We start from the raw sequence: 22881 nt of genomic DNA on the forward strand, positions 1-22881 counted from the left end.
GGTAACTATTCACTGAGAAATAAAAGCCCTATTACCTCTTTACAGAGCATCCAAAATAGGATGATATAAAGTAAAAGAGGCCTTCTGATAATTTTCAGACCCGTAATTCTATCTGGAACTCAGAAACTGACCAGGGCGGCAACATGAGCAGACTGGGGAAACTTCCCCCTGCCTGGTACTGAAGTCCTGCTCTGCTCAACAGCTCTAGGAAGCCCATTTCAGTGTCTGATGATGAAAATGATTCAGTTGGAATTAAGCCCTCAAAAATTAACAAAAACACTGTCTAATCACTTAGTTTGAATCATTGGTTATATGTTTAATGCAAACATTTTAAAAGAACTGCAAACTGGAAAAAAAAAATTCCCCTGAAATATTTAATGCAAATAAGTCCGGAGATGGTGCTTTTTACAAAAAGTTTGTCAGCAAATGCCCTTTTTTGTAGGGGACAGGACAGCAACAGAATGGGGACAGGATATCAGACAATTGATTTTTATTGCAGTAAGAGTAACAAGGAATCCCACCCCTCACATGCCCTTTGCTTTATGTAAAAACCTGTCCAGCAGAATGAGCAACAGTCACCCTCAAGAGCCGATTTAGCCCTAAGTGCCCATAGAACAGCCTCAGGCCACAACTTCTGTGCTCCCTCGCTGTGCCCAGAGCCATCTGCCAAGACCAGGAATTCAACTTTGGAGTCTAACTTTTTTTCTTTTTCACCTCTCAAAAAAATAAAAAGCCTTCAGTAATACAGCCCAAGGATTACCGTGTGTCTAAAGAAGGATAGATTCCCATAAACAATGTTGTCAGCTTGAGTGAGGTAAACACAGAAAGGCACACAATAAATTAAAGCAGACCCTGACTCTTACAGAGGCTCTGCAGTGACCTCTGGGGGGCCAGATCTGCCAGTGGCTGCGTTTCCAGCACTGACATAGTGTTGAGGACTGCTCTGGGGAGGAGGGACCCCTCCTTTAATAAGTTATGTTAGTATACAGGTCACAAGGTCGACTGGAGGAGAAAATCCTCCCCTTCCTATCTGGTAGGGCGCAGCCCCTCTAAAGTGATGTGTGCTTGCACACCAGCAAGCCACAGCCAGGTCTGCACAAAATCAATTTTATGTACACCCTTGTTAGAAAACTGGTGGCACATTAGTCCACAGGATTCCATCTGTTATTGACTTAAGTAAATCACTTAGAAAACACAAAATTGGAGGTTGCAGCTCCGTAAAATAATAAAGTGCTTTCGATGAGAGTAGCTGTTACTGATAGCTTCTCATTTCACCTGAGGCACCACAATCAATTTTTGAAAGGTGATAAGATTTATCATGAGTAAAAACTGTAAGAGCTTCTTTCTACTAAAGAGCCTGCATTTCTAAATATGCTTTTCTATTGGTTTCCACATCTTCATCTTACTAAATTTTAACTCACTGCGGGGTAAGGAAATAGTTTATTACCGGGTGGCGGGTGGGGGTGGGGGTGGAAAACACAGAAAAGGAGAGGTCCATAAATATCCCTTAAGGGTTCCACTCATGAAGATGTTGGCAGGGGCAGGGGAGTGGTGGGGCGGTTATAGCAAAAAAGGTCAGGCCTCATTGCTGAATCCAGGTGTGTGTCCGGATGACTTGAGCCACAGCTTAGCTTCTAAAAGCATTCACACATTGACCTAAGAATTTGTTACGAGTCCACATGCTTGATAACTGCTATAACACACTCGCATCTTCCATGGCCTCAATCCACCTATAAAACAAAACAGAGGGGACATTTGGTTTTGCGGCTCTGCCTATGACTCTGGTCACAGAACCTAGAAAAGATTGGACTAGTAGATTCCTCTTAGTTTGAAGTCAAGGACCATGTCGTATTCCTATTTGTTTCTCAAACATGTTTTCTATATTCAGCAAAAGGCCTGGAACACTGCAAAAGTTTACTGAATCAATGCATGCTTGATTCATGAATGAATCAAAACAGTCTAAACATGAATGTGACAAAGAACAGGTAGTTCTGCAGTTCTGCTATGGCCCAAAGGGACCTAATGGGATAGGAAGAATGGAGCAGAACAGAAGCCAAAGCCCCAAGAAACAACTTGTTTCTTTCTGAGAGAACAAAAAGCTATAAGACTAATTAGTTATTTTGGTACCTCTGAGCTGAATTGGTATCTTCTGCTTTGAAGCTATAAAATAAGGTTTTCTTGTGGTAAAGGTGAAAAATAGGTCCTACTTCGCTGCTGCCCTCTTCCTTTTCTGGAGCAATGGTGAAACCTAGCAGAGGCATACTCTCCATGGCCGCTTTGTCCTGCAGAGAACAGAAGGAAAAATTGACATTAAACACCGCACTCTGCATAGTCATTTACTGTTATCTCCAATCTGAGATGCGTGAAGAGTGCCTCTGTGTGGGCTGTGCTTTGGCACCTGCGGGCTCACCACACACAAACTGTTGACCCTCGCTCCCCCCCAGAGCCAGCCCTGAGGAAGGAAAGAAACTCAACACTGGCTGGGCGTGGTGGCTCACGCCTGTAATCCCTGTACTTTGGGAAGCTGAGGCGGGTGGATCACCTGAGGTCAGGAGTTCGAGACCAGCCTGGCCTACATGGTGAAATCCCATCTCTACTAAAAATACAAAAATTAGCTGGGTGTGATGGCAGATGCCTGTAATCCCAGCTACTTGGGAGGCTGAGGCAGAAGAATGGCTTGAACCCAGGAGGCAGAGGTTGCAGTGAGCCGAGATCGCACCATTGCACCCCAGCCTGGGGGGCAGAGTGAGACTCTGTCTCACATATTGTCTCAACATATTGTGACAGTTTATCAGGGACCAGGCAGTTATATTTTCATTATCTTTAATCTTCACAACAATCATAGAAGGTGTCACTCCCATTCTAAGAAGAAACCAAGGCTCAAAAAAGGTTAATTGCCCAAGATCACACAGCCAGTACCAAGAGCAGATCCAGAATTTGCACTCATGACCACCTTCTAACCCCACATTCTTTCCATGGATTTGATCAGTCAGTGACTCAGTTTTTTAGTTACTTCTGATCACATATTCTATACTCATTCTTCCAAAACCTCATTTACACTATTTCAATATGGAGCGCTTGCACTGTCTGTGCTATAAAGTTGCTAACAATTTGATGAGATATACCCAAAGAACACAGATGGATCTTAGACACATAGTGCTCAGTGGAAAAAGATTTTTATATATAGGTAAAGACATTTTTATACACAGTTATGTAAAAACATACATGTTCATAAACAATACAGACTTTGTAAAAACACATAAAGAGATATAATTAAGCATATTAGAATGGTGGTGGGAGGAAGAAGAAGGGGAGTACAGTTTGTGTATAGAATAGAATCAAGCTGGGCACAGTGGCATGTACCTGTAGACCCAGATACACTCAAGGCCAAGGCAGGAGGACTGCTTGAGGCCAAGAATTTGAGTCCAGCCTGGACAACATTGTGAGACCTCATCCCTAAAACCCCAGAAAACTAAGAAAAAAATATTTTTTAAAAATAAAAGGAATCAATTCTCAAGGATTGCTAGATCAGAAAAAGCCCTTGACAAAATTCAATATCCATTCATGGTGAAAACAAAAACAACAACAACAAAAAACCTCTTAGCAAACTAGAGTAGAAGGAAACTTTGTTAACTAACAAAGGGCATCTATAAAATACCTACAGCTAACATCATACTTAATAGTGAAACACCAAATGCTTTTCCTTAAAATTGGAAACAAGGCAAGAGTGGTGTTCACTCTCATCAATTCAATTCAACATTGTACTGGAGGCCCTAACTATTACATTAAGGAAAGAAAAAGAAATAAAGACATAAAGATCAGAAAAGAGGTAGAACTATTTGTGCTTGCAAAAAAACACAAAACAACTACTAGAACTAAAAATCAATTTAGAAAGGTCACAAGACAATCAGTTTTTATGTGTATATAGTAGCAGCAACTAGAAAATAAACTCCATTCAAAATGGCATCCAAAAAATATTACGAAATATATTAATAGAAGTATAAGATGTCTACACTAAAAACTACAAAACACTAAAAGAGAATTCAAGGCTTAAATAAATGAAAATCTATGTACCATGTTCATGGATTGAAAGATTCAATATTACAATGCTAGTTCTCCCCAAATTGGTCTATAGATTCCATAATCCCTATCATAGAAATTGGTAAGTTTATATGAAAACATAGAAGACCTAGAATGCCCAGGACAATTTTTTTTCTTTTTTGAGACAGAGTCTGGGAAAAAAAAGTCTGACTGGAGTGCAGTGGTGTGATCTTGGCTCACTGCAACCTCTGCTTGCTGTGTTCAGGCGATTCTCATGCCTCAGCCTAACAAGTAGCTGAGATTACAGGTATGCACCACCACACCTCCCTAATTTTTTGTATTTTTAGTAGAGACGGGGTTTCATTGTGTTGGCCAGGCTGGTCTTGAACTCCTGGCCTCAAGTGATCTGCCTGTCTTGGTGTCCCAAGTGCTGGGAGTACAGGCGTAGGCACCTTTCCAGCCTTGAAACAGTCTTAAAAAAGAACTACGTTGGAGGACTTACACAACCTGACTTCAAGACTTACTATAAAGTTATAGTATTTGAGACAATTTGGTACTGGCATAAGGATTGGTAAATATATGAATGGAACACAATGGAAAGTCCAGAAATAGACCTCTATTTATTCCATCATTTGAGATTTAACAAAGACACTGAAGCAATCCAATAGGGAGAGGCAAGTCTTTTCAACAAATGGTGCTGGAACAACTGGATATTCATAATGAAAAAAAGGAACCTCAACTCCCATGTCATACCATACACAAAAATTAATTTGAGATAGACCTAGAAGTAAAAGCTAAAACATTAATGCTTTCAGAAAATAGAGGAAAATAACTTTGTAACTTGCAGTAGACAAAAATGCCTTAGCACACAGAAAGCAACAGTCATAAAAGGAAACACTGACAAAGTAGACTTCCTCAAAGTTATAAACTGCTGTTCACCAAAAGATTCATTCATTCATTCATTCATTAGAAAATGAACAGGCAAGCCACAGACAGGGAGAATATTTGTAAAACATTTATCTGACAAAAGCGTGGTATATAGGATACAGAAAGAAATCCTATAACTCAATCACAGGCACAACCTACTTTAAAAAAATGGACAAGAGATCTGAATAGACACTTCTCAAATGGAAATATGAGTGGCCAATAAGCACATGAAAGCAATCATGTGCTTAATATCATTAGTTACTATGGAAATCTAAATTAAAACAACACTGAGTTACCTCAACACGCCCCACCAGAATGGCTAAAATTTTAAAGCCTGACAACACCAACTGTTACCAATGATGTGGAGCAACCAGAACTCAAATTCACACACGTTGCTGGGGGAGTGTAAAATGGCACACCACTTTGGAAAAAGGCCTCACAATTCCTTATAAACCAAATATATGCCTGCCTTATGATCCATCAATTCCAATCCTAAGTAATGACCCAAGTGAAATAAAAATTTATGTTCCCACAAAAACCTGTATGAAAATGTTTAAAGCAGCTTTATTCATAATCACCAAAACCTAGAAGCAATCCAAATGTCCTTTGACTGGTGAACAGCTAAACAAAACTGGTATATTCACAAAACGGAAGACTACTCAGCCATAAAAAGAAGTGAACTACTGCTATATGCAACAACATAAATGAATCTCAAAAACATCATGGTTAATAGAAGTCACACGATTCCATCTGTTTGAGGATCAAGAGGCAAAACTAATCTATGGTGGAAAAAAATTGGAACAGGGTGTTGCCTCTGGGGACGGGATGATAATGGCAATTTGTAGGTGTGTGCATTAATCAAAACTCACCAAATAGTATATTTGAGATTTGTGCACTTCATTATATATAAATTAGACCTCAAAAGGAAAAAAAAAGATACAAAAACATTGAATTCATAGGGGTAAGTATATTTTGAAAAACATCAAAGTAAAAGGTATAGAAGGATGAATAGATAGGTACTTGACAAAGGAAATGTAGGAAATGTTAATTGTACAATCTAGTTAATGGTCATATGATAGTTCACCGTAAAATTATTATTATTATTTTTTAAGACAGTCTTGCTCTGTTGCCCAGGCTGGAGTGCGGTGGTGTGATCTTGGCTCACTGTAACCTCTACCTCCTGGGTTCAAATGATTCTCCTGCCTCAGCCTCCTAAGTAGTTGAGACTACAGGTGCGTGCCACCATCCCCGGCTAATTTTTGTATTTTTAGTAGAGACGAGGTTTCGCCATGTTGGCCAGGCTGATCTCTAACTCCTGGCCTCAAGTGATCCTCCTGCCTCAGCCTCTCAAAGTGCTGGGATTACAGGCATGAGCCACCATGCCCGGCTAGTTCACTGTAAAATTCTTTCAACATTCCTTTATGTTTGAAAATTTTTATAAACAATAAATATAATAAAGAAATAATAAAATGTTGGAAAAAATAGGCTGGGCACAGTGGCTTACACCTGTAATCCCAACACTTTGGGAGGCCAAAGTGGGAGGATCACTTGAGGCCAATAGTTCGAGAACAACCTGAGCAATATAGTGAGACTGCCTCTACAAAAAATAAAAAAATTGGCCGGGCGTGGTGGCTCACGCCTGTAATTCCAGCACTTTGGAAGCCGAGGTGGGTGGATCATGAGGTCAAGAGATTGAGACCATCCTGGCCAACATGGTGAAACCCCGTCTCTACTAAAAATACAAAAATTAGCCAGGCGTGGTGGTGGGCACCTGTAGTCCCAGCTACTCAGAAGGCTGAGGCAGGAGAATCACTTGAACCCGGGAGGCGGAGGTTGCAGTGAGCCGAGATTGCACCACTGCACTCCAGCCTGGTGACAGAGTGAGTCTCCATCTCAAGAAAAAAAAATTCAAATAAAAAAATTAGCTGGGCCTGGTGTCACACACTTGTGGTCCCAGCTTCTTGGGAGGCTGAGTTGGGAAGATGGCTTGAGTCCAGTGGTTCAAAGCTGCAGTGAACAGTGATCACACCACTGCACTCCAGCCTTGGGCAACAGAGCAAGACCCTGTCTTGAAACAAACAGAAAATGTTGGAAAAAATAAAGATTCCTATGTATTTTTGATAGTCGCTTTCTCCCAGGACTGTTACTAAATAGCAAGTTGCATCAGCTTTAGGCCACCTCAGGGTGCATGACAGGGGTGCGCAGTGGTGCAGACAGTGCAAACCAGCTATCCACTTCATCAGAACCTTTTTTTCTTTGATGGTATTTGAAAGCTTTGTTCCATCGCTGGAACAGGTTTATTGAGAAATTATGTAAATTCCTCTTTCTAGAAGAAACTGCTTTGGAGTCATACTTAAGTCCATCATTCATTCATTCATTCATTCATTTTATTTTTCGTTGAGATAGGGTTTCACTATGTTGCTCCGGCTGGTCTCGAACTCTTGGCCTCAAGAGATCCTCAGCCTCCCAAAGTCCTGGGATTATAGGCATGAACCACCATGCCAGGCCCCTAAATCCGTCTTTTAAAATAAGCTTATGCTGTCACTTCCATGACAACTGTTCAGTTTGTTTTGGAAAGATAAAAATCCCCCACAGTGTGGAAGACTCCACCTGTGGACACAGGCAAAGGCCCCTCAGGGTGGGGTGTGGCTCACCGGGTACCCAAGCCACTCAGGGCTATGGCAGATCCCCTGTCTGCCTGCTTTGCTTAGAGTAAACAGATGTGGGGCCTTGCTAAGTGTTTAAGTATGGCTCCAAAGCAATTTCTTCTAGAAAGCCATCCTCTGTGATCCCTGGGGATGGGCACACGGCAACCTTCACAGTTGCAGGTCCTTCCAGAGGGAAGCTTCATGCCCCAAAGAAGGAAGTGCCTTCTGCACATTTGCTAGCATCTGTGGCCAGGGGAGAAGAGCCAGCCCTATCTGACATGCATATCCCAGTGGAACAAAGCACCCCCCCTCTGCAGCTCATCAGAATACATTTAACTCCCATTTTCAAAGCTGAAACTATGCCTGACCACCCAGAAGCCACCAGCTGGTGGAGCATGGAGATAGAAATGTTTCACATTATCCAACAGGTTCAGCCTCGGTCAGGGCCAGACAGCACCCTGCTACACAACCACAGCCACACATCTGTCTACTCTGGAAGTAAGCTTGATTTCCAAGGCTCTCTCACCTAAAGGTATTCTATAAAATACAGATTTCAGTTTTCTTTAGAAGAGTTACCAGAGTTACCCTATAAAAGAAATGGACAGACAGAAAGGGAGTAGCTTCCTCCACACTGCTGAATTTTGCCCCAAGCAATCTAAGTAGACAGTAGGAAGGCGTTTTCTTTTGTGGCATGACTGGCTTGTCCTGTCTTTGTCCTAGATGCTGGGCCTATGCCATTTAAACACTTTGCAGCACAGCTTGGCATGTCCGTACCTTCTTATCTCCACAAAGAAACTGCAAATTCCTTAGATTTTGAAGTGGTGTGTGGTTGTGTAGCCACAGCAACATTGAGCACATGGCATTGCTCACTAAAAACTTGACTGCCACGAGAACTGGCTCAGCAGCCAGGACTCACACAGCCTTGCAGGTGACAGGATGTGTGCAGGCCCCAGGGGGTCATTTCACAGGAGAGAGGAGAGGGGAGAGAGTGCAGATCACTACTACCTCACTGGCCATGTAGGTGTAGAGAACTTTGCCTTTGATGACAAACCAGAGCTTCTTCCAGTGCCGCTTGCCCCTCTTACACCGGCTGAGATAGCCACTGATGGCAGAGCCCTCTCCAGAGGCAGCCACCTGGCAGGAGGGAAGCAGAGCGGTCAGGCCACCCCGGTGGTCAGGCACAGTTCAAATAGAGCACAATTCAAAATGACACTGCAAATCATTTGGCTGACTACTTATACTGCTTTGACACTGGATAAGGTCTCAGGATCTACCCAGTACCAAAGTCAGCAAGATGGTGCTTCACGCTTTGAGAATCAAGATTTAATGAATGGACCCGGATGACTTTGGGAATGCTGATGCTGCCCTCTAGTGGTGTTTCAGATTCTTGGTTCCCTCTCTCAACCTCAGCCCCTCAACTCAAGAAACTTCGTTCAGGTACTTCGGCGAAAGGTTCTTCCTTCTAAAATTAACTCTTGCACTTTCAACTTATCTCTTCCTCACATTTAGGGAGAGATCCTCTTTGTATTGTTACCTAAAAGGTATTATAGTCTCCTGCCTAGTGGGGTGTGTGCAGCGTTAAGTCCTTTTATTATTATTACTACTCTTTGTGGTGGCAGGGGGTAGTAGTATTCTGTCCACAGGCTTCATGTGGTGAGGAACGCAGGCTTGGAGTTAATACCAACCTGGATTTCCCATCCAGGCTCTACCAATTACTAGGTGGTTAATGATGAGCAATTTGCTGACTTCTTCTAAGTCTCAATTTCCTTATTAGTAAAAGAGGAATGCAATGTAAAAAATGTGAGCTTTATACATATATGTCATTATGAAATGATCTCTAAGACAAATTAAGTGGAGAAAACAGAAGAGATTCTGTATAATATGTTGTCTTTTGGGTAGAAAAAGAAGATCTATGAATGTACATCTGTATTATGTATGTGCATGAAAATTTCTAGGAGGATCCATAAGAAACTTGATGGCGGTGGGACTGAGGGAGGCTGGGAAGGATGAGAAACTCACTTTTCATCATATGTGCTGTTTTGTACTTTTTTGGGAAAAATGTTTAACCATGTATGTGTTCAGGTTTTTTGAGACAGAGTCTCTCTGTGTCGCCAGGCTGGTGTGCAGTGGCGCCATCTCGGCTCACTGCAACCTTCACCTCCCTGAGGTTCAAGCGATTCTCCTGCCTCAGCCTCCAGGGTAGCTGGGAATATAGGTGCATGACACCACACCCGGCTGATTTTTGTATTTTTAGTAGAGACGGGGTTTCACTGTGTTAGCCAGGATGGTCTCGATCTCCTCACCTCACGATCTGCCCACCTCAGCCTCCCAAAGTGCTGGGATTACAGGCGTGAGCCACCGCGCCCGGCTGTATGTGTTATTTCCAAGATTTTTAATTTGCAAAAGGAACAAGTTAAGGGATAAAACTGTACCTATTTAAATTTTCCATTCTCTAACACTTTTAAACCCTTGCTACCTGCTACTTGATATTAATGGACTAACTTGGAAGCAGCTGATCACACTTGTGGACTCCTTGTGTATTCACAGACATACATTGGTCTGTGGTTGTGAATGGAAATACAGACATACAATCTGGTCCTATTTGTGGGATACAACTGAGTTTAGCCAATTCTGAAGTTTCTTGAGGAGCCCATGGCCTCCAGGGACCTCAACACCTGAGCCGGGTTGGGACCCCCTAGGATGAGAGGATGACATGGAAGGACCAACCCAGGAATTTGGCTCCTTTAGACTGAAGAGCCCCCGTGATCTGTGCAGTCTGCTTGGGTACTAGATCTAGGCTATGGGGCAGGAGAAAAAGGAGAGAAAAGAAAAGAGGAGGAGGGGAGAAGTAGAGAGAAGGATGGGAAAGATGTCTCCTAGCACCATCACTGTCAAGTCGGTCCTCGTAGCTGGGATGCTTCCATTAGGAATGCTCTGTCTGGAAGAGACTGGTCAGGCTGGGACAGGGCAGGGTCTGACTCCATCTACCCAGGACAACCATGAACCTTCCAAATGCCCTACTTCCCACTTGGGTAGCCCTGCCTGCTTTACCTCTGTCAGGGCTGAAGGGACTTTCTTCTGCTTCTTGAAGGTCGAGGGGTTAATGCTCTGGAAGACGGATGAAAAGGCACTGCCTGAGAAGCGGGGTGCAGAGAGTGGGAAGCTCATGCTCACAGGCCGCTCTGTAACCGAAAGAAGCCATGGGGAAGGGAGGTGAGAGGTGTGCCTGTGGCTTGTCTTTGGAACGCTGATTCCTGTAAAATCCCTCCAGGAATGTGAGCCATGGGGGGTTAAGTGGGACCTGAAAGTCAAGCACTCTCCCTCCCTCCCACAGGAACAGACAAAGGCTATGGGGGCTGGGGAGGGGATGCTTTTCCAGGGCGCTGGACAGCCCTTCACCTCCAGGCCTCCAGGTAGCAGGGACTGGGCTGTCTTCTCTGATGACCTTAGTCTAGCCCCGTGGAGTGGAGGCCAGGGAAAGACTTTAGTTTTAGGCCCAAGATACACCTGCTCTCCTTCCTGGGAACTTGACCCTGCTTGGGCAAGGCCTGTCCCTTCAGCACTGACCAGGTCTCTCAAGGGCCGGCTCAGCTTCCCAAGGCTCCTGTGTGGAATAGCTTCACCCCTCCCTGACCCCAGCTCCTCTGCTGCCAGGCTTATATAGTCCTTAGTCCCAGAAAGGTGTCACAGGACACAGGCCTATGGCACACTTGACAAGAGGGCCTCTATGGTAAAGGACACAGGAGTTCCCTGCCTCTGTCTCCTTACAGACACACTGATTCCTAAGCTTAGCTACCCACAGAGCTCTTCTTCTGGGGACACCAATCACTTTTCCACAGAATCCACATATTGGGAAATGGTGCCCGAACCTCTATTTCCTCCCTCCATGGAGTGAATAACTCCCTCCAGGGAAAGCGGTTTCAGGCATGAACCATGGACCACAGAGAAGCCACTGGAGCCTGGGGAGAAGCCACCAGGCCACTTGGAAGAAGGCAAGTGGTCCCCAGGTTACCTCTCATCAGGCCCGGGACAGCCCTGCCCCGCTTCTTCAGCTCCCCGAAGCAGCCATCGCAGACCTTGGCCATCCTGTCCTTCAGGTACTTCAGCGGGTACTTGTTCCGCGAACAGTTCCGGCACACGATCTGCAGGCCCAGGTGGGAAGATTCTCATCCCTCTCAGTGCGTGCAAAGGAGACCTGCACCCCTCCCCTCCGCTCCCTCTGCTAATCCACCCACAACTGCCCCTAGGGAGCCCCAGGTTCTGATCATGGAGCTGTGCGTGTCCCCTACTTTTCCGGCAAGGCTTCAACTTGTTTCTGAGCCAGTGCCTATCTGCTTTTCTGATGAGCCTGCACCCTTAACCACTACATGATACTTTTTTCTCCAAGCACAATAGCCATGTATGCTACGGTTTTCTGTTGAAAACGTAGTGGTGTGGAAGAGGCCTGGGACTTGGAGCTCTGGTTTGACGATCTATAAAATGGGAATTAGCAATCTGTACCTCCCAGGTTGGTGTGAACATGCCTCACTCTGGGGCTTACAGTAGCTGTTGGACATCCCTGAGCCCCTGGCTGGGCAGGGACATGCCCTTCCCCCACCCCACCCCCACGCACACACTCACCCCAGATGGAGCGACTCACCTTGCCACAGGCGTGACAGTGATGACGCCGCAGGGTGAGGGAGAAGTCGCAGCCGCAGTTCATGCACATCATGACGTGTGTGACAGGCACCAGGGTGGGGGGCCTCTCCCCAAGACTAACCCCCAGCCTCTCTCGTATCTGCAGCAACAGAATTGGCTGAGTAATGTGGAATGTGGCCAGGAGACCAGCCAGATGCACAGCCCAGTGAGCCCTGCCCTGCTTCTCTGTGCAGGGTGTGTGCGTGTGTGGGTGAGTGGGTCTGATGCTGAAGGCACCCTCCTGCACCCTCCAGGATGCTCACCCTTGGTTGGGAAACAGCCAGACTGTGAGAACAGGGCTGGGGGTGCTGGGCTCCTAGGTTACATGGAGGCCACCCCTGACTAGGGTGGGAGCATGGCAGGGGTGTGGGGGGAGCCAGTGCCCCACTGACAGGAGCTACACGTCCATCTGGGTGTGAGTGGCAACAGCAATGCCTGCCCAAGGAACCCCAGGTCTCTGAGGCTGGTGGCCCCTGGGCCCTGCCCACCCACTCACCTCCACGCTATGGTGGAATGCAGCCAGAGCCTGGGCCTTGTAGTCCTCAGGGAGGGCTCTGCTCAGACAGCCATACCACTCGTCCCTCTCTGCACAGGAGCTGCGGGCATGGGCTGGAGTGAGCAAAGGCAGGAGCAGCTCTGCCTCCCACCCTCCATCTCGGCACGGATGAGGTTCTCACTCAGATGCCCCATCCTCCTCCCTCGAGCCTGTACCTCTCACACTGCCCAGAACCATCAGCAAAGAACAGATCAGCTGCCAGACTAGGTTTTCTAGCAGACCACCAGTCCGTTAGCTGTCCTTGGGCCTGTTTCTTCTTACACTGGAATAATAATATTCCCCTAACTCCCAGGGCTGCTGTGGGGATGAAGGGAGATGTGGGACGTGGAACCACATTGTCAACATTGTGCAAAAGCAAGAGACATTAGGAAGGCCCAGAGGGTCCCACACTTTAGGAGAAACGAGCTGGCAGGGGACAGAGGGCTGGGTACCTGTGGAGGACGAAGGGTAGGTGGGAGCTGGCAAAGGTAAACATCTCTGTCTCCCACCTTCCTCATCTCCCCAGATAGCTTCCCAGACAGTCATCCGACAGGCACTTTCCAAGTCCCTGCTCTGCACCAGGGAGGGCTTCTTGAGTGGCAAGAGCTACGCCTGGGCTGTGTGCCAGGTAGCTGGGTGGAGTTCTCACAGTCTCCACTAGATGCCGCGCCTACACCACAGGTAAGTGTGCAGCCTGCCCCGGAAAGCAAGCATAAGGGCCTGCTGGCCTGGGCGGGAGCAGTGCTGCAGGGCAGAGGCTGAATCAGCATTGTGGGCTGCAAGACACCATGTCCCTAAAAGCTGATGAATGGGTCCTGCTGTCCCCTGGGAGCTTCAAGTGTGAAGGGTCTGGACTAGCAGGAAGGTGACTGGCATGCTAAAGGCCACTGTCCTTGCCCTGGGAGATGGGCAGCCCCACCTGAAGGCCCATGTGTGGATCATCACCACCTTCATGTCATGGCTGGACTAACAAACTATATGCTGGCAGCCTCCTGCCCTTGATTTTATCACAAGGAGAGGTGATGGCCACGATCCCCACCCAGGCATCACCTCCTCCAGGAAGCATTCCCTCACTCCTCCAGATGGGGCAGTCCCTCCTTTGGGTTTCCAAGCCCTCTTCTACTCCCTCATGCCGTAGACTGTAACAGATAAAAGCTCTGGTCCACACAGTCCTGGGTTCAAACTCCAGTTCCACCTCACCTGGCTGTGTGACCCTTTTGCAAGCCTCAACTCCCTATGCATGGAAGGAGCCGCAAACCCCAGCTCTAAGGGTAGTGATGAGGATCCCGGCGGTGTCTGGGGCCTGACAGGTGTCTAATGCCTGTTACTGTTGTCATTACCACTGTTAATTGTTACAGCAGTTACTTCCCTGCATCTGAAGCAGTTTACAACTCTCCTACCTGTAATGTGGGCTCCTGGAGAGCACAACAATGGCTAAATTGTTGCCAGACCTGTCACTGAGGTGTGGCTAATAAATGCTTAAATTTTTTTTTTTTTGGAGACAGGGTCTCACTATGTTGCCCAGGCTGGTCCCAAACTCCTGGCCTCGAGTAATCCTCCAGCCTCAGCCTCCCAGAGTGATGGGATCACAGGTATGAGCCACCATGCCCCACCTAATAAATGATTTTAATGAGAAAATGCATCTATGAGAATGCATGTGCATGAGTGCATTTAGATCCCATTTCACACTCAGAACCGCCCAGTGCAGGATAAACCCCCATGTGATAGGCATTGCTGCCATCCCAGGGTCATGTGCTTGCTGAGAGGAGACACCCAAGCCCCAGAAGCCTTGCTGACCCCTGCCATGCACGTCCCTGACTGAAGAGCTGCTCTTGGCTGGAGCCATACCTCCCTGGTTTCCAAGCCCCCGAGAGCTTGAGCTTATCTTGCCCTGAGAGAAGGAAAAGGGGATGCTCTTTAAGGTCATGGTCTAAAGCCAGAGATGAGGATCCCAGGCAACCTGAGGACCTGCAGAAATGCAGATCTTTCTGATAGAAAGGCCATGCCCCCCTGTGGTCTAAATGTTTGTGTCCCCCCAAATTCAAATGCAGAAATCCTCTTCCCAAAGGCGCTGGTGTTGGGAGGCAGGGCCTTTGGGAGGTGATGAGGCCATGGGTGTGGAGCCCTCACGAATGAGATTAGTGCCCTTATACAAGGGGCCCCAGAGAGACCCTTGCTCCTCCCACCACATGAGGTAGCACTGTCTATGTGAGAAGGCACCGTCTTTGAACCAGGAAGCAGAACCTCACCAGACACCGAATCTGCCAGTGCCTTGACCTTGGACTTCCTGACCTGCAGCCTGTGAGAAATTTCTGTTGTTTATAAGCCACTCAGTGTATGGAATTTTTTTTTTTTTTTTTTTTTGAGACGGAGTCTTGCTCTGTCGCCCAGGCTGGAGTGCCGTGGCGTGATCTCAGCTCACTGCAAGCTCCGCCTCCCTGGTTCACACCATTCTCCTGCCTCAGCCTCCAGAGTAGCTGGGACTACAGGCGCCCGCCACCACGCCTGGCTAATTTTTTGTATTTTTAGTAGAGACAGGGTTTCACCGTGTTAGCCAGGATGGTCTCGATCTCGTGACCTCGTGATCCACCCGCCTCGGCCTCCCAAAGTGCTGGGATTACAGGTGTGAGCCACCGCGCCCAGCCTGGTGTTTTTGCTATAGTGGCCTGAATGGACTAAGACAACACACAGACAGGGCAACGTAAGTGATGAACGCTCACATATTTTTTTTTTCTCTCATCTTCTAGACAGGAAAGCAAAAAGGCAGGCCACTTTATGAACAGCAGCACATTGTTCTGTTTTTTTTTTTACTTGCCTTAACTTTTCGTGTTGCTGTAGAGACCCAATCATCCATAAAGAGCTCCACAAACATGAGACATTGCCATTGCCGTATTTAAGCCACGGGCTCTAGAAACCCCTGAAGTTATATATAAAATGTTATGAGTGTGTACATTTTTTGGGGGGAGAAAAAACACTGAAAAGAAAAGAAGTCCTTTGACCCAGAAGGATACCAAAATAAAAACGGCACATCCTTATCTGTTGTTATGAACCTTCCCATGCTCAGACCTCTGCCTTGTGCGCCATCCTCCCTCCACCTGCCCGTACCTCGCAGACAGCATCAGGCAGGACTCAGAAGTCTCAATCTTTAGAGCGTAGGGAACTTTCTCCATCACAGGGCGGCTGACCTGGAAAACCAACAGCAGCCTCCTTCAGGGTGGGGCAGGGAGGGGCAAGTGCAGACCGGCTTCTCCTGGCAGCAGATGAACAGAGGGACCGTGTCCACCTACTGCCGTTCTCTAGCCTCAGGGCATACCTTTCTGTGATGGTAGGTGCTGTGGAACGTGCCTGGCTGCCAGCTCCGTCATTCTTAGCCACTCACCCACTGCTGTGAAGGCTGCAGAGCGTCACACTCAGGCCCAGCCTGGGCAACCCTAGGTGCACTGTCATGTTGGACAAGTACCTGCCCAGTGACCACGTCTCCCATGCCTTTTTCTAACAGGCTCCTCGGTGGAGCCTTTGGTTCCAAAAGGGAACAAACCTCCGTGCTGAGAAAGGTGCTTCCTCCTTCCCCTTCCCCATTGTAAAGAGCCTACAGGATCAAGAGAGATTGCACAGTGCCTCTCTCAGCTCTCCTGGCCATCCCTGCCTCTGCCCTTGACAATGACAACCGCCTGCGACTCCACTGTCCCACCTCAGTGTTGCCCCCTCTGACTTCAGCCCCCTGTTGCACCAGAATTAACTTCCTAAAACCTCCTGCTCCTCAAGGTCCCCAACAGCTCCCAAGTGTTCCCATCTTTGGGACCAAGTTACACGGAGCTAAGCCCCACACATACGCCCATATTCACAGCAGTATTACTCACAACAGCCTAAAGGTGGAAGCGGCAGAGGATTGAATAAACACCATGTGGTCTATCCACACAACGGAAGGAAAATTCTGACTCATACTACAGATGACAGGGATCAACCTTGAGGACACTGTGCTAAGTGAAACAAGGATCAATACTGTGTGACTCCTCTCATTCGAGGTACCCAGGGTAGTCAAATTCATGGAGACAGAAAGTAGAATGGTAGGTGCCAGGAGCTGAGGAGGAGGAGAATGGAGAGTTGATTTTTAATGTGGGCAGAGTTTCAGTCTGGGGAGAGGCAAGAGTTCTGAGATGGATGGTGGTGCTGGACACACAGCAATGTAAATGTGCTTAGTGCCACAGAACTGTATATTTAAAAATGGTTACTTTTTAAATGATATATGTATTTTATCACAATTTTAAAAATTACCAAACACCTGCTTGTTCCCCCAACCCGGGCCCTTCTTTATGCATTTTCCTCCTCATAGGATGCCCCTTCCTCCCTTCCTTCCTGATCCAACCAAATATTACCCACTGTAAGGGTTCAGTCTCCTCTTCCAGGAAGGCCTCCATCCCCTCCCCTTTCCCTGGGCAACTTACAGCACAAACTTGCTGTAGCCCGACACTGTTTCAGCAGGGCCTCCCTCTTCCAGCTGGTCTGGGTGCTCCTAGGAGCAGGATGCTGTCCCCTTCTCCCCTGGGGTACCTGGGTACTCCTGGGGTACCTGGCACCAGATATTTACCTTCATGTTGGCCACAGCCAATGTGTTCTTCAGCCGATACTTCCCATCCTTCTGGGGATAGGTGTACAGGAGCACATCGTTCATCTGGAGAGAGGGAAACCCTGTTAGACGCCCCTGGCCCTAGAAGGCTGCGCCAGGCTGCTGTCCTCAAAGAATCCCTGAGCTCCGCTGTGCACAGGCATCTTGTATTCCTCAGGAACCCCCACAGGTGAGCAAAAACATTGTGGCCAAAATGTGAGCCCCTTCCTTGCCACTCTACTCCTGGTTCGATGCTTGAGAGAAATAAATGCATATGCCCTCAAGAAGTCATGTGTGAGTATGTTCACAGTGGCTTTATTTGTAACAGCCAAAAAGTAGGGACAATTCCAATGTCTATCTGCAGGTGAATGGATAAACAAACTGGTCTATCCATATACCACAGAATACCTTATAGCAGCCAGAAGGAACACGCCACCGATACACACCACTACATGGATGCATCTCAAAATCATGCTGAGTGAAGAAGCAAGGCACAAGAGAGTATTTGCTGTTTGATGACATTTCTGTGACACTCCAGAACAGGCAGAACTAATCTAAATAGGGACAAAAGTCAGGCCAGTGGTTGATGGGGGCCCCCAGGGTTGGGAGAAATGAACTCCAAACAGGCACAGAGGAACTTTCTGGCGGTTGGAAATGTTCCACCCCTCGACCCAGGTGGTGGTTACACTGTGATATACACTTGTCAGTACCAACTAACACATACACTTAAGGTTGATGCATTTCACTATAAAAATTAAAGCTCGATAAAGTATAGCTAAGGAAGGGTTGGGAGACACCTTGAGGAGAGGGAAGTGGTGGGCTCTGCTTGCTGCTGTACTTCCAGGTCCCTTCACAGAGTAGGTGCTCAATTAATATTTGTTGAATGAACAACTAAAGCTCTCCCCACAGCAGGGCTTACATGTAATGAAAGTCACTTTATCTCCTTAGGAGAGAGTATTTCTGTTTAGCTAAACGGTTTCAGGTGTGAGAAGATGACATCACACTCAGGGTTGTAAATCCTGACCATATTATGGACCAGCGTTGAGACTATGACCAAGCCCTTTCCTCAGCTGAGTCTCAGCTTCCTCTGGGAAATGGGAGACACCACCACCATTACTTTATCATGGACACAGAGAGAATGCCCTCTCCATATGTGACCAATATGAACCTGGGGTGAGCCCGTTTCACATGGGGCCAAATGAACCAGAATAAGCCCACTAAACATGGAGCCAACATGAACAGGGGAGTCCTCTACACATGGCACCAACATGAACCAGGGGGAGCCCTGTACACATGGCAACATCAACCAGGGCAAGCCCTCTCCACATGACAATAACATGAACCAGGGTGAGCCCTGTACAAATGACGCCAACATCAGCCAGGGTGAACCCTGTACACATGGCGCCAACATGAACCAGGGTGAGCCCTGTCCACCTGGGAACGTGAACCAGGGTAAGTCCTTTCCACCTGGGAACATGAACCAGGGAGAGCCCTGTGCACATGGCACCAATGTGAACCAAAGTGAGCCCTGTACACACGGTGTCAACATGAACCAGGGTGAGCCCTGTACACAAAGTGCCAACATGAACCAGGGTGAGCCCTGTACACAAAATGCCAACATGAACTAGGGTGAGCCCCAGACATATGGTGCCAACGTCAACCAGGATGAGCCCTATACACATGGTGCCAACGTCAACCAGGATGAGCCCTATACACATGGTGCCAACATGAACCAAAGTGAACGCTCTACACACAGTGCCAACATAAACCAGAGTGAGCCCTGAACACATGGCACCAACATGAACCAGGATAAGTCCTGGACACAGGGCACCAATGTGAACCAAGGCAAGTCCTCTATACATGATGTTGACATGAACCAAGGAGAGCCCCGCAGGCATGGAGAAAAACATGAAGTAGGGGTGTGTAAAGATGGAACAAGACAGTGCATGTGAAAAGTCAGAATGAATACTTCTTTTCCCTGGATAGACAGAGCCTGCTGAGGGAACAGAATGAGTTTTCCCACAGCTAGCTCTTCTCCGGACTCCAAGGTTCCAGCCATGGCAATGCAGGAGACTTGGCCCACCACTGACCCCCTCATGGGACCTCAGGAACCCCTCCCTCTCTCTGGGCCTTGCTGTGTCCCAATAAAGTTGGAGTAGGTGGGGGTTGGTGCACTTTCCTGTAGGGGCTAGGTATTGAATGTTTCAGGCCTCTGCTTCCACCCCTCAACTACGCTGCTGTGCAAAGCAGCCACAGACAACCCATGATGGAATACATGTGGCTGTGTTCCAACATAACTTTATCAGCAAAAATTGGTGTCTGGCTGGCTTTGGCCTGCAGCTCTACTTTGTGAAGCCCTGTTCTTGCCCTGCCTTCTAAGAGTGACAGGCACTACGGTGCATTGACACTGATTCTGGACCAGGCACTGGACCAAGCCCCTGGCTTCACTCCTACAGTCCTAACATGCACTCCCACGGTCCTAACGTATAGGCACCATGATCATCATCCTCATTTCCAAGAGAGAGAAACTGAGGCCGAGAGAGGCCAGAGGCCATGCGTGAGGTCATAGCTAGCAGGTAGTGGAGCCAGGGGTATGGCTTGATGAGTGTCCCTCCAGTGTGCTCGGGAGGGAATGTCAGGGCTGCTCTCACAGTGAACCTGCGCACAGGTTCATGAACCTTGCCCATGAACCCTCCCAGCCCCAGGGAACTGACCTATGTCACTCGGGAGAGCAGCCTCAGCCTCTCTGTGATGGCCCCTCAAGCTCCTGCTGCCATGGCAACTGCCATGAGCACCCCGAGGTTTCCTTCACGGTTCAGGACCAGGCTACCTCCTAATTTGCCCATGGCTCTCCTGCCTGCTTCAAAGTATATGCTTTACAGCCTCAGCTTGGAGGAAGGAGGAAGAGCCCATCATGAATGGGTAGGGGGGCTTTCCACTGTAAGGAGCCACCAGGGGGCAGCCCCACCTGCAGCTCAAGGACGTCAGGGCCTGGTAGGACACTTTCCGCAGTCTAACAAAACTGATGGGCGCGGGCACCCAGATGCCCCAACTCTGTTCTGCAGTTCAGATTATTTTCTGAAACTGGCACCTTTGAGGAAGAAAAATTCTTCCTAAGTGTGTTTGTTCACCATGGCACTCCCTGGCTTGAGCACCTGTCGGTCCGCCCTCCTCCCATGTATGCCTCCATTAGAGAGTTATCAACACTGCTCAGTGGAAGGGCTGCACCGAGCCAGAGGAACAAGAGGACCCAGCTTCAGACTGTGGGGCTTATGGCCTAATCACAGCGGGGTAATCAGAAGGACGCAGGCCTATCCCTGAGGGAAGGAGATCTTCTGATAAAGGGCCATGCCAGATGGGGCGAGTGTGGGGGAGAGGAGAAGCCGGGCTAGAGGAGGAGGAGGGAGAGGGGAAGCGGGGGTGGTGGCTAGGCCTCCACAGGAGGTGCTATCTGAGCTTGGCTTGAAGGGCAGGAGCTGGCACCCTTCTCAAGGAGCTTCAGATGTGTGAGGGCCAGTGAGCCAAGACCAGGGACAGATGAAGTAGAGGACGGGGTGAGGACAGATTGGGCAAAGCCAGGCTGCTGTGTCTGTTCCTGGCATTCAAGGTCCCTGGGAGAGGCGCAGAGATCAGAGGGGCGTGGCCAGAGGAGGTGGCCAGATGCAAATGGCTGAGGGGCCAAGACAGAGCTCCGCCCTGTGCCATCTGCCGCCTCACTGCTTCCCTTGTTTTAATATCAGGGAGTTGAGGCTCGGGGAGGTAATGGGATGTGCCCATGGGTCTCACACCAGTCGCTGTCAGAGCTGGGGTCTGCATCTGGTCTGTCTGCCTCCCCATTGCCATCCGGTATGGCCTCCCTTTTGCATCCTGAAGAGGGGGAATTCATGGGGACCCAACTCCCTGCAGGGCTGTGCTGGGGCAGAGAGCTGTGAGATCTGTAGCTCTAGATAGAGAGGGAGGACCTGTGTCCCATGGAACAACTGTCAGCGGGAAGGGAGAAACTGTTATAACTACTATCAGACAAGTGGCTTCTACCTGCCAGGCACATAATTAAATGCCAGGAATTTAATTCTCAAAACCACCCAGTCTTTCCACTTTCCTGGGGGGAGACTTGAGGCTTGCACATATCTGTGAGTTGTTTAAGGGTCACAGAAGAAGTAAGTGTCCCATGGGGCAGGATCTAACCAGCTCTGTCTGGCTCACTACCTGCCCCTACATTCAGGGATCTCTCCTCAATGGAGAGAATTTTTTTTTTTTTTTTTTTTTTTTGAGACAGAATCTCACTCTGTCGCTCGAGGCTGGAGTGTAGTGGTGCGATCTGAGCTCACTGCAACCTCCACCTCCCGGGTTCAAGCAATTCTCCTGCCTCTGCCTCCTGAGTAGCTAGGACTACAGGCACACGCCACCATGCCTGGCTCATTTTTTGTATTTTTAGTAGAGACGGGTTTCACCATGTTCGCCAGGCTGGTCTTGAACTCCAGACCTCGTGTCCCGCCTGCCTTGGCCTCCCAAAGTGCTGCAATTACAGGCAAGAGCCACCGTGCCTGGCCGAGAATTTTTAAAATTTAGACTTGTCTAACATGGAATAAAAAATGTCTTCCATTATTGGACTCCAAGACCCACAGCAGGGCAAAGGCCATGTCTACACACCAGCACAGTTCCTGGCATGCAGAGGAGATAGATAATAAGCTGCTGAATGAATGAATGTTACAGCAGGCAGTGAGCTCCCCACTGCCTGGTGTGTAAGCAGAGGTTAAAAAAAAAAAAACGACCTACAGAAAACGACTCAAGCATCTGTGGGGGCTTTGAAATCCTTCTGAGAACCCAAACCTAAACCATGCACTGCTTGGCTCTCAGATCTCTCTCAAAATCCCCCCCTGGGGTCCACTCTCCTCTTGCCTGCAACTAAATCTCATCCACTGCAGCACTGACCAGCCAGAGTGAGGGGTTCTCATGGGAGGAAACGAATAGCTCTTAGGAGGGAAGAGAGGGAGGGAGACTCTGGACTTGGGTCACCTAGTGCCTCATGCAGAGCCTGAGGCCACCAGCCATCGGGGCCCAGCATACCCTGCCAGCACTGCAGGCTCCACACTTCCTGGCCAGGCTCAGGATTTCTCCACCAGTGCCACCAGCTCTCTCTGGCATTCAGCCCTCAAGTGGCCCCTCTATGGGCAGGGTCTATTTGGGGCATGGAGAAGACCCCACTCACGAGCAGAAGGGTCTGGCTGCAGACAAAGACTTCTTGAGGCTCACAGAGCTCCTCCAACACACCACACTCCTCATGCCTCTATCCTTTGCTTAGGCCCTTCCCTCTCCTGAAATGCCCTTCCTTGGTGCACCTGCCAAACTCCCATCCTTCCTCCATAGTCCTCTTTGCTTCCACGGCACCCGAGATCCCTCCATATCACGCTCATAACTCTGCATTTACAATGGGCTGTCTGCTTGCT

At 48.2% G+C, this 22881-nt stretch overlaps 1 protein-coding gene and 1 long non-coding RNA gene across 2 annotated transcripts in view; one reads left to right on the plus strand and one right to left on the minus strand.

Annotated features, from left to right (window-relative positions):
• Positions 1-360: 360 nt before the first annotated feature.
• The window catches only part of FGD5 (FYVE, RhoGEF and PH domain containing 5), a 124317-nt gene continuing 101796 nt past the window's right edge, over positions 361-22881 (minus strand). The window contains exons 13-21 of the mRNA XM_030801878.1: positions 17417-17500; positions 15934-16013; positions 12790-12889; positions 12256-12393; positions 11629-11758; positions 10668-10798; positions 8622-8750; positions 2128-2282; positions 361-1730 (exon numbers count right to left, since the gene is read on the minus strand). Of these exons, the coding sequence (XP_030657738.1) occupies positions 1694-1730; positions 2128-2282; positions 8622-8750; positions 10668-10798; positions 11629-11758; positions 12256-12393; positions 12790-12889; positions 15934-16013; positions 17417-17500 (984 nt within the window). The 3' untranslated portion in view covers positions 361-1693. The remainder of the gene's footprint in view (positions 1731-2127; positions 2283-8621; positions 8751-10667; positions 10799-11628; positions 11759-12255; positions 12394-12789; positions 12890-15933; positions 16014-17416; positions 17501-22881) is intronic.
• On the plus strand, positions 11630-14363 carry LOC115832138. The gene is made up of 3 exons (XR_004027577.1): positions 11630-11713; positions 12400-12504; positions 13355-14363. It is a non-coding gene; the product is annotated as an uncharacterized LOC115832138 (long non-coding RNA).

This window comes from Nomascus leucogenys, chromosome 21 (genome assembly GCF_006542625.1).
Source record: "Nomascus leucogenys isolate Asia chromosome 21, Asia_NLE_v1, whole genome shotgun sequence".
NCBI classification, from domain to species: Eukaryota; Metazoa; Chordata; class Mammalia; order Primates; family Hylobatidae; genus Nomascus; species Nomascus leucogenys.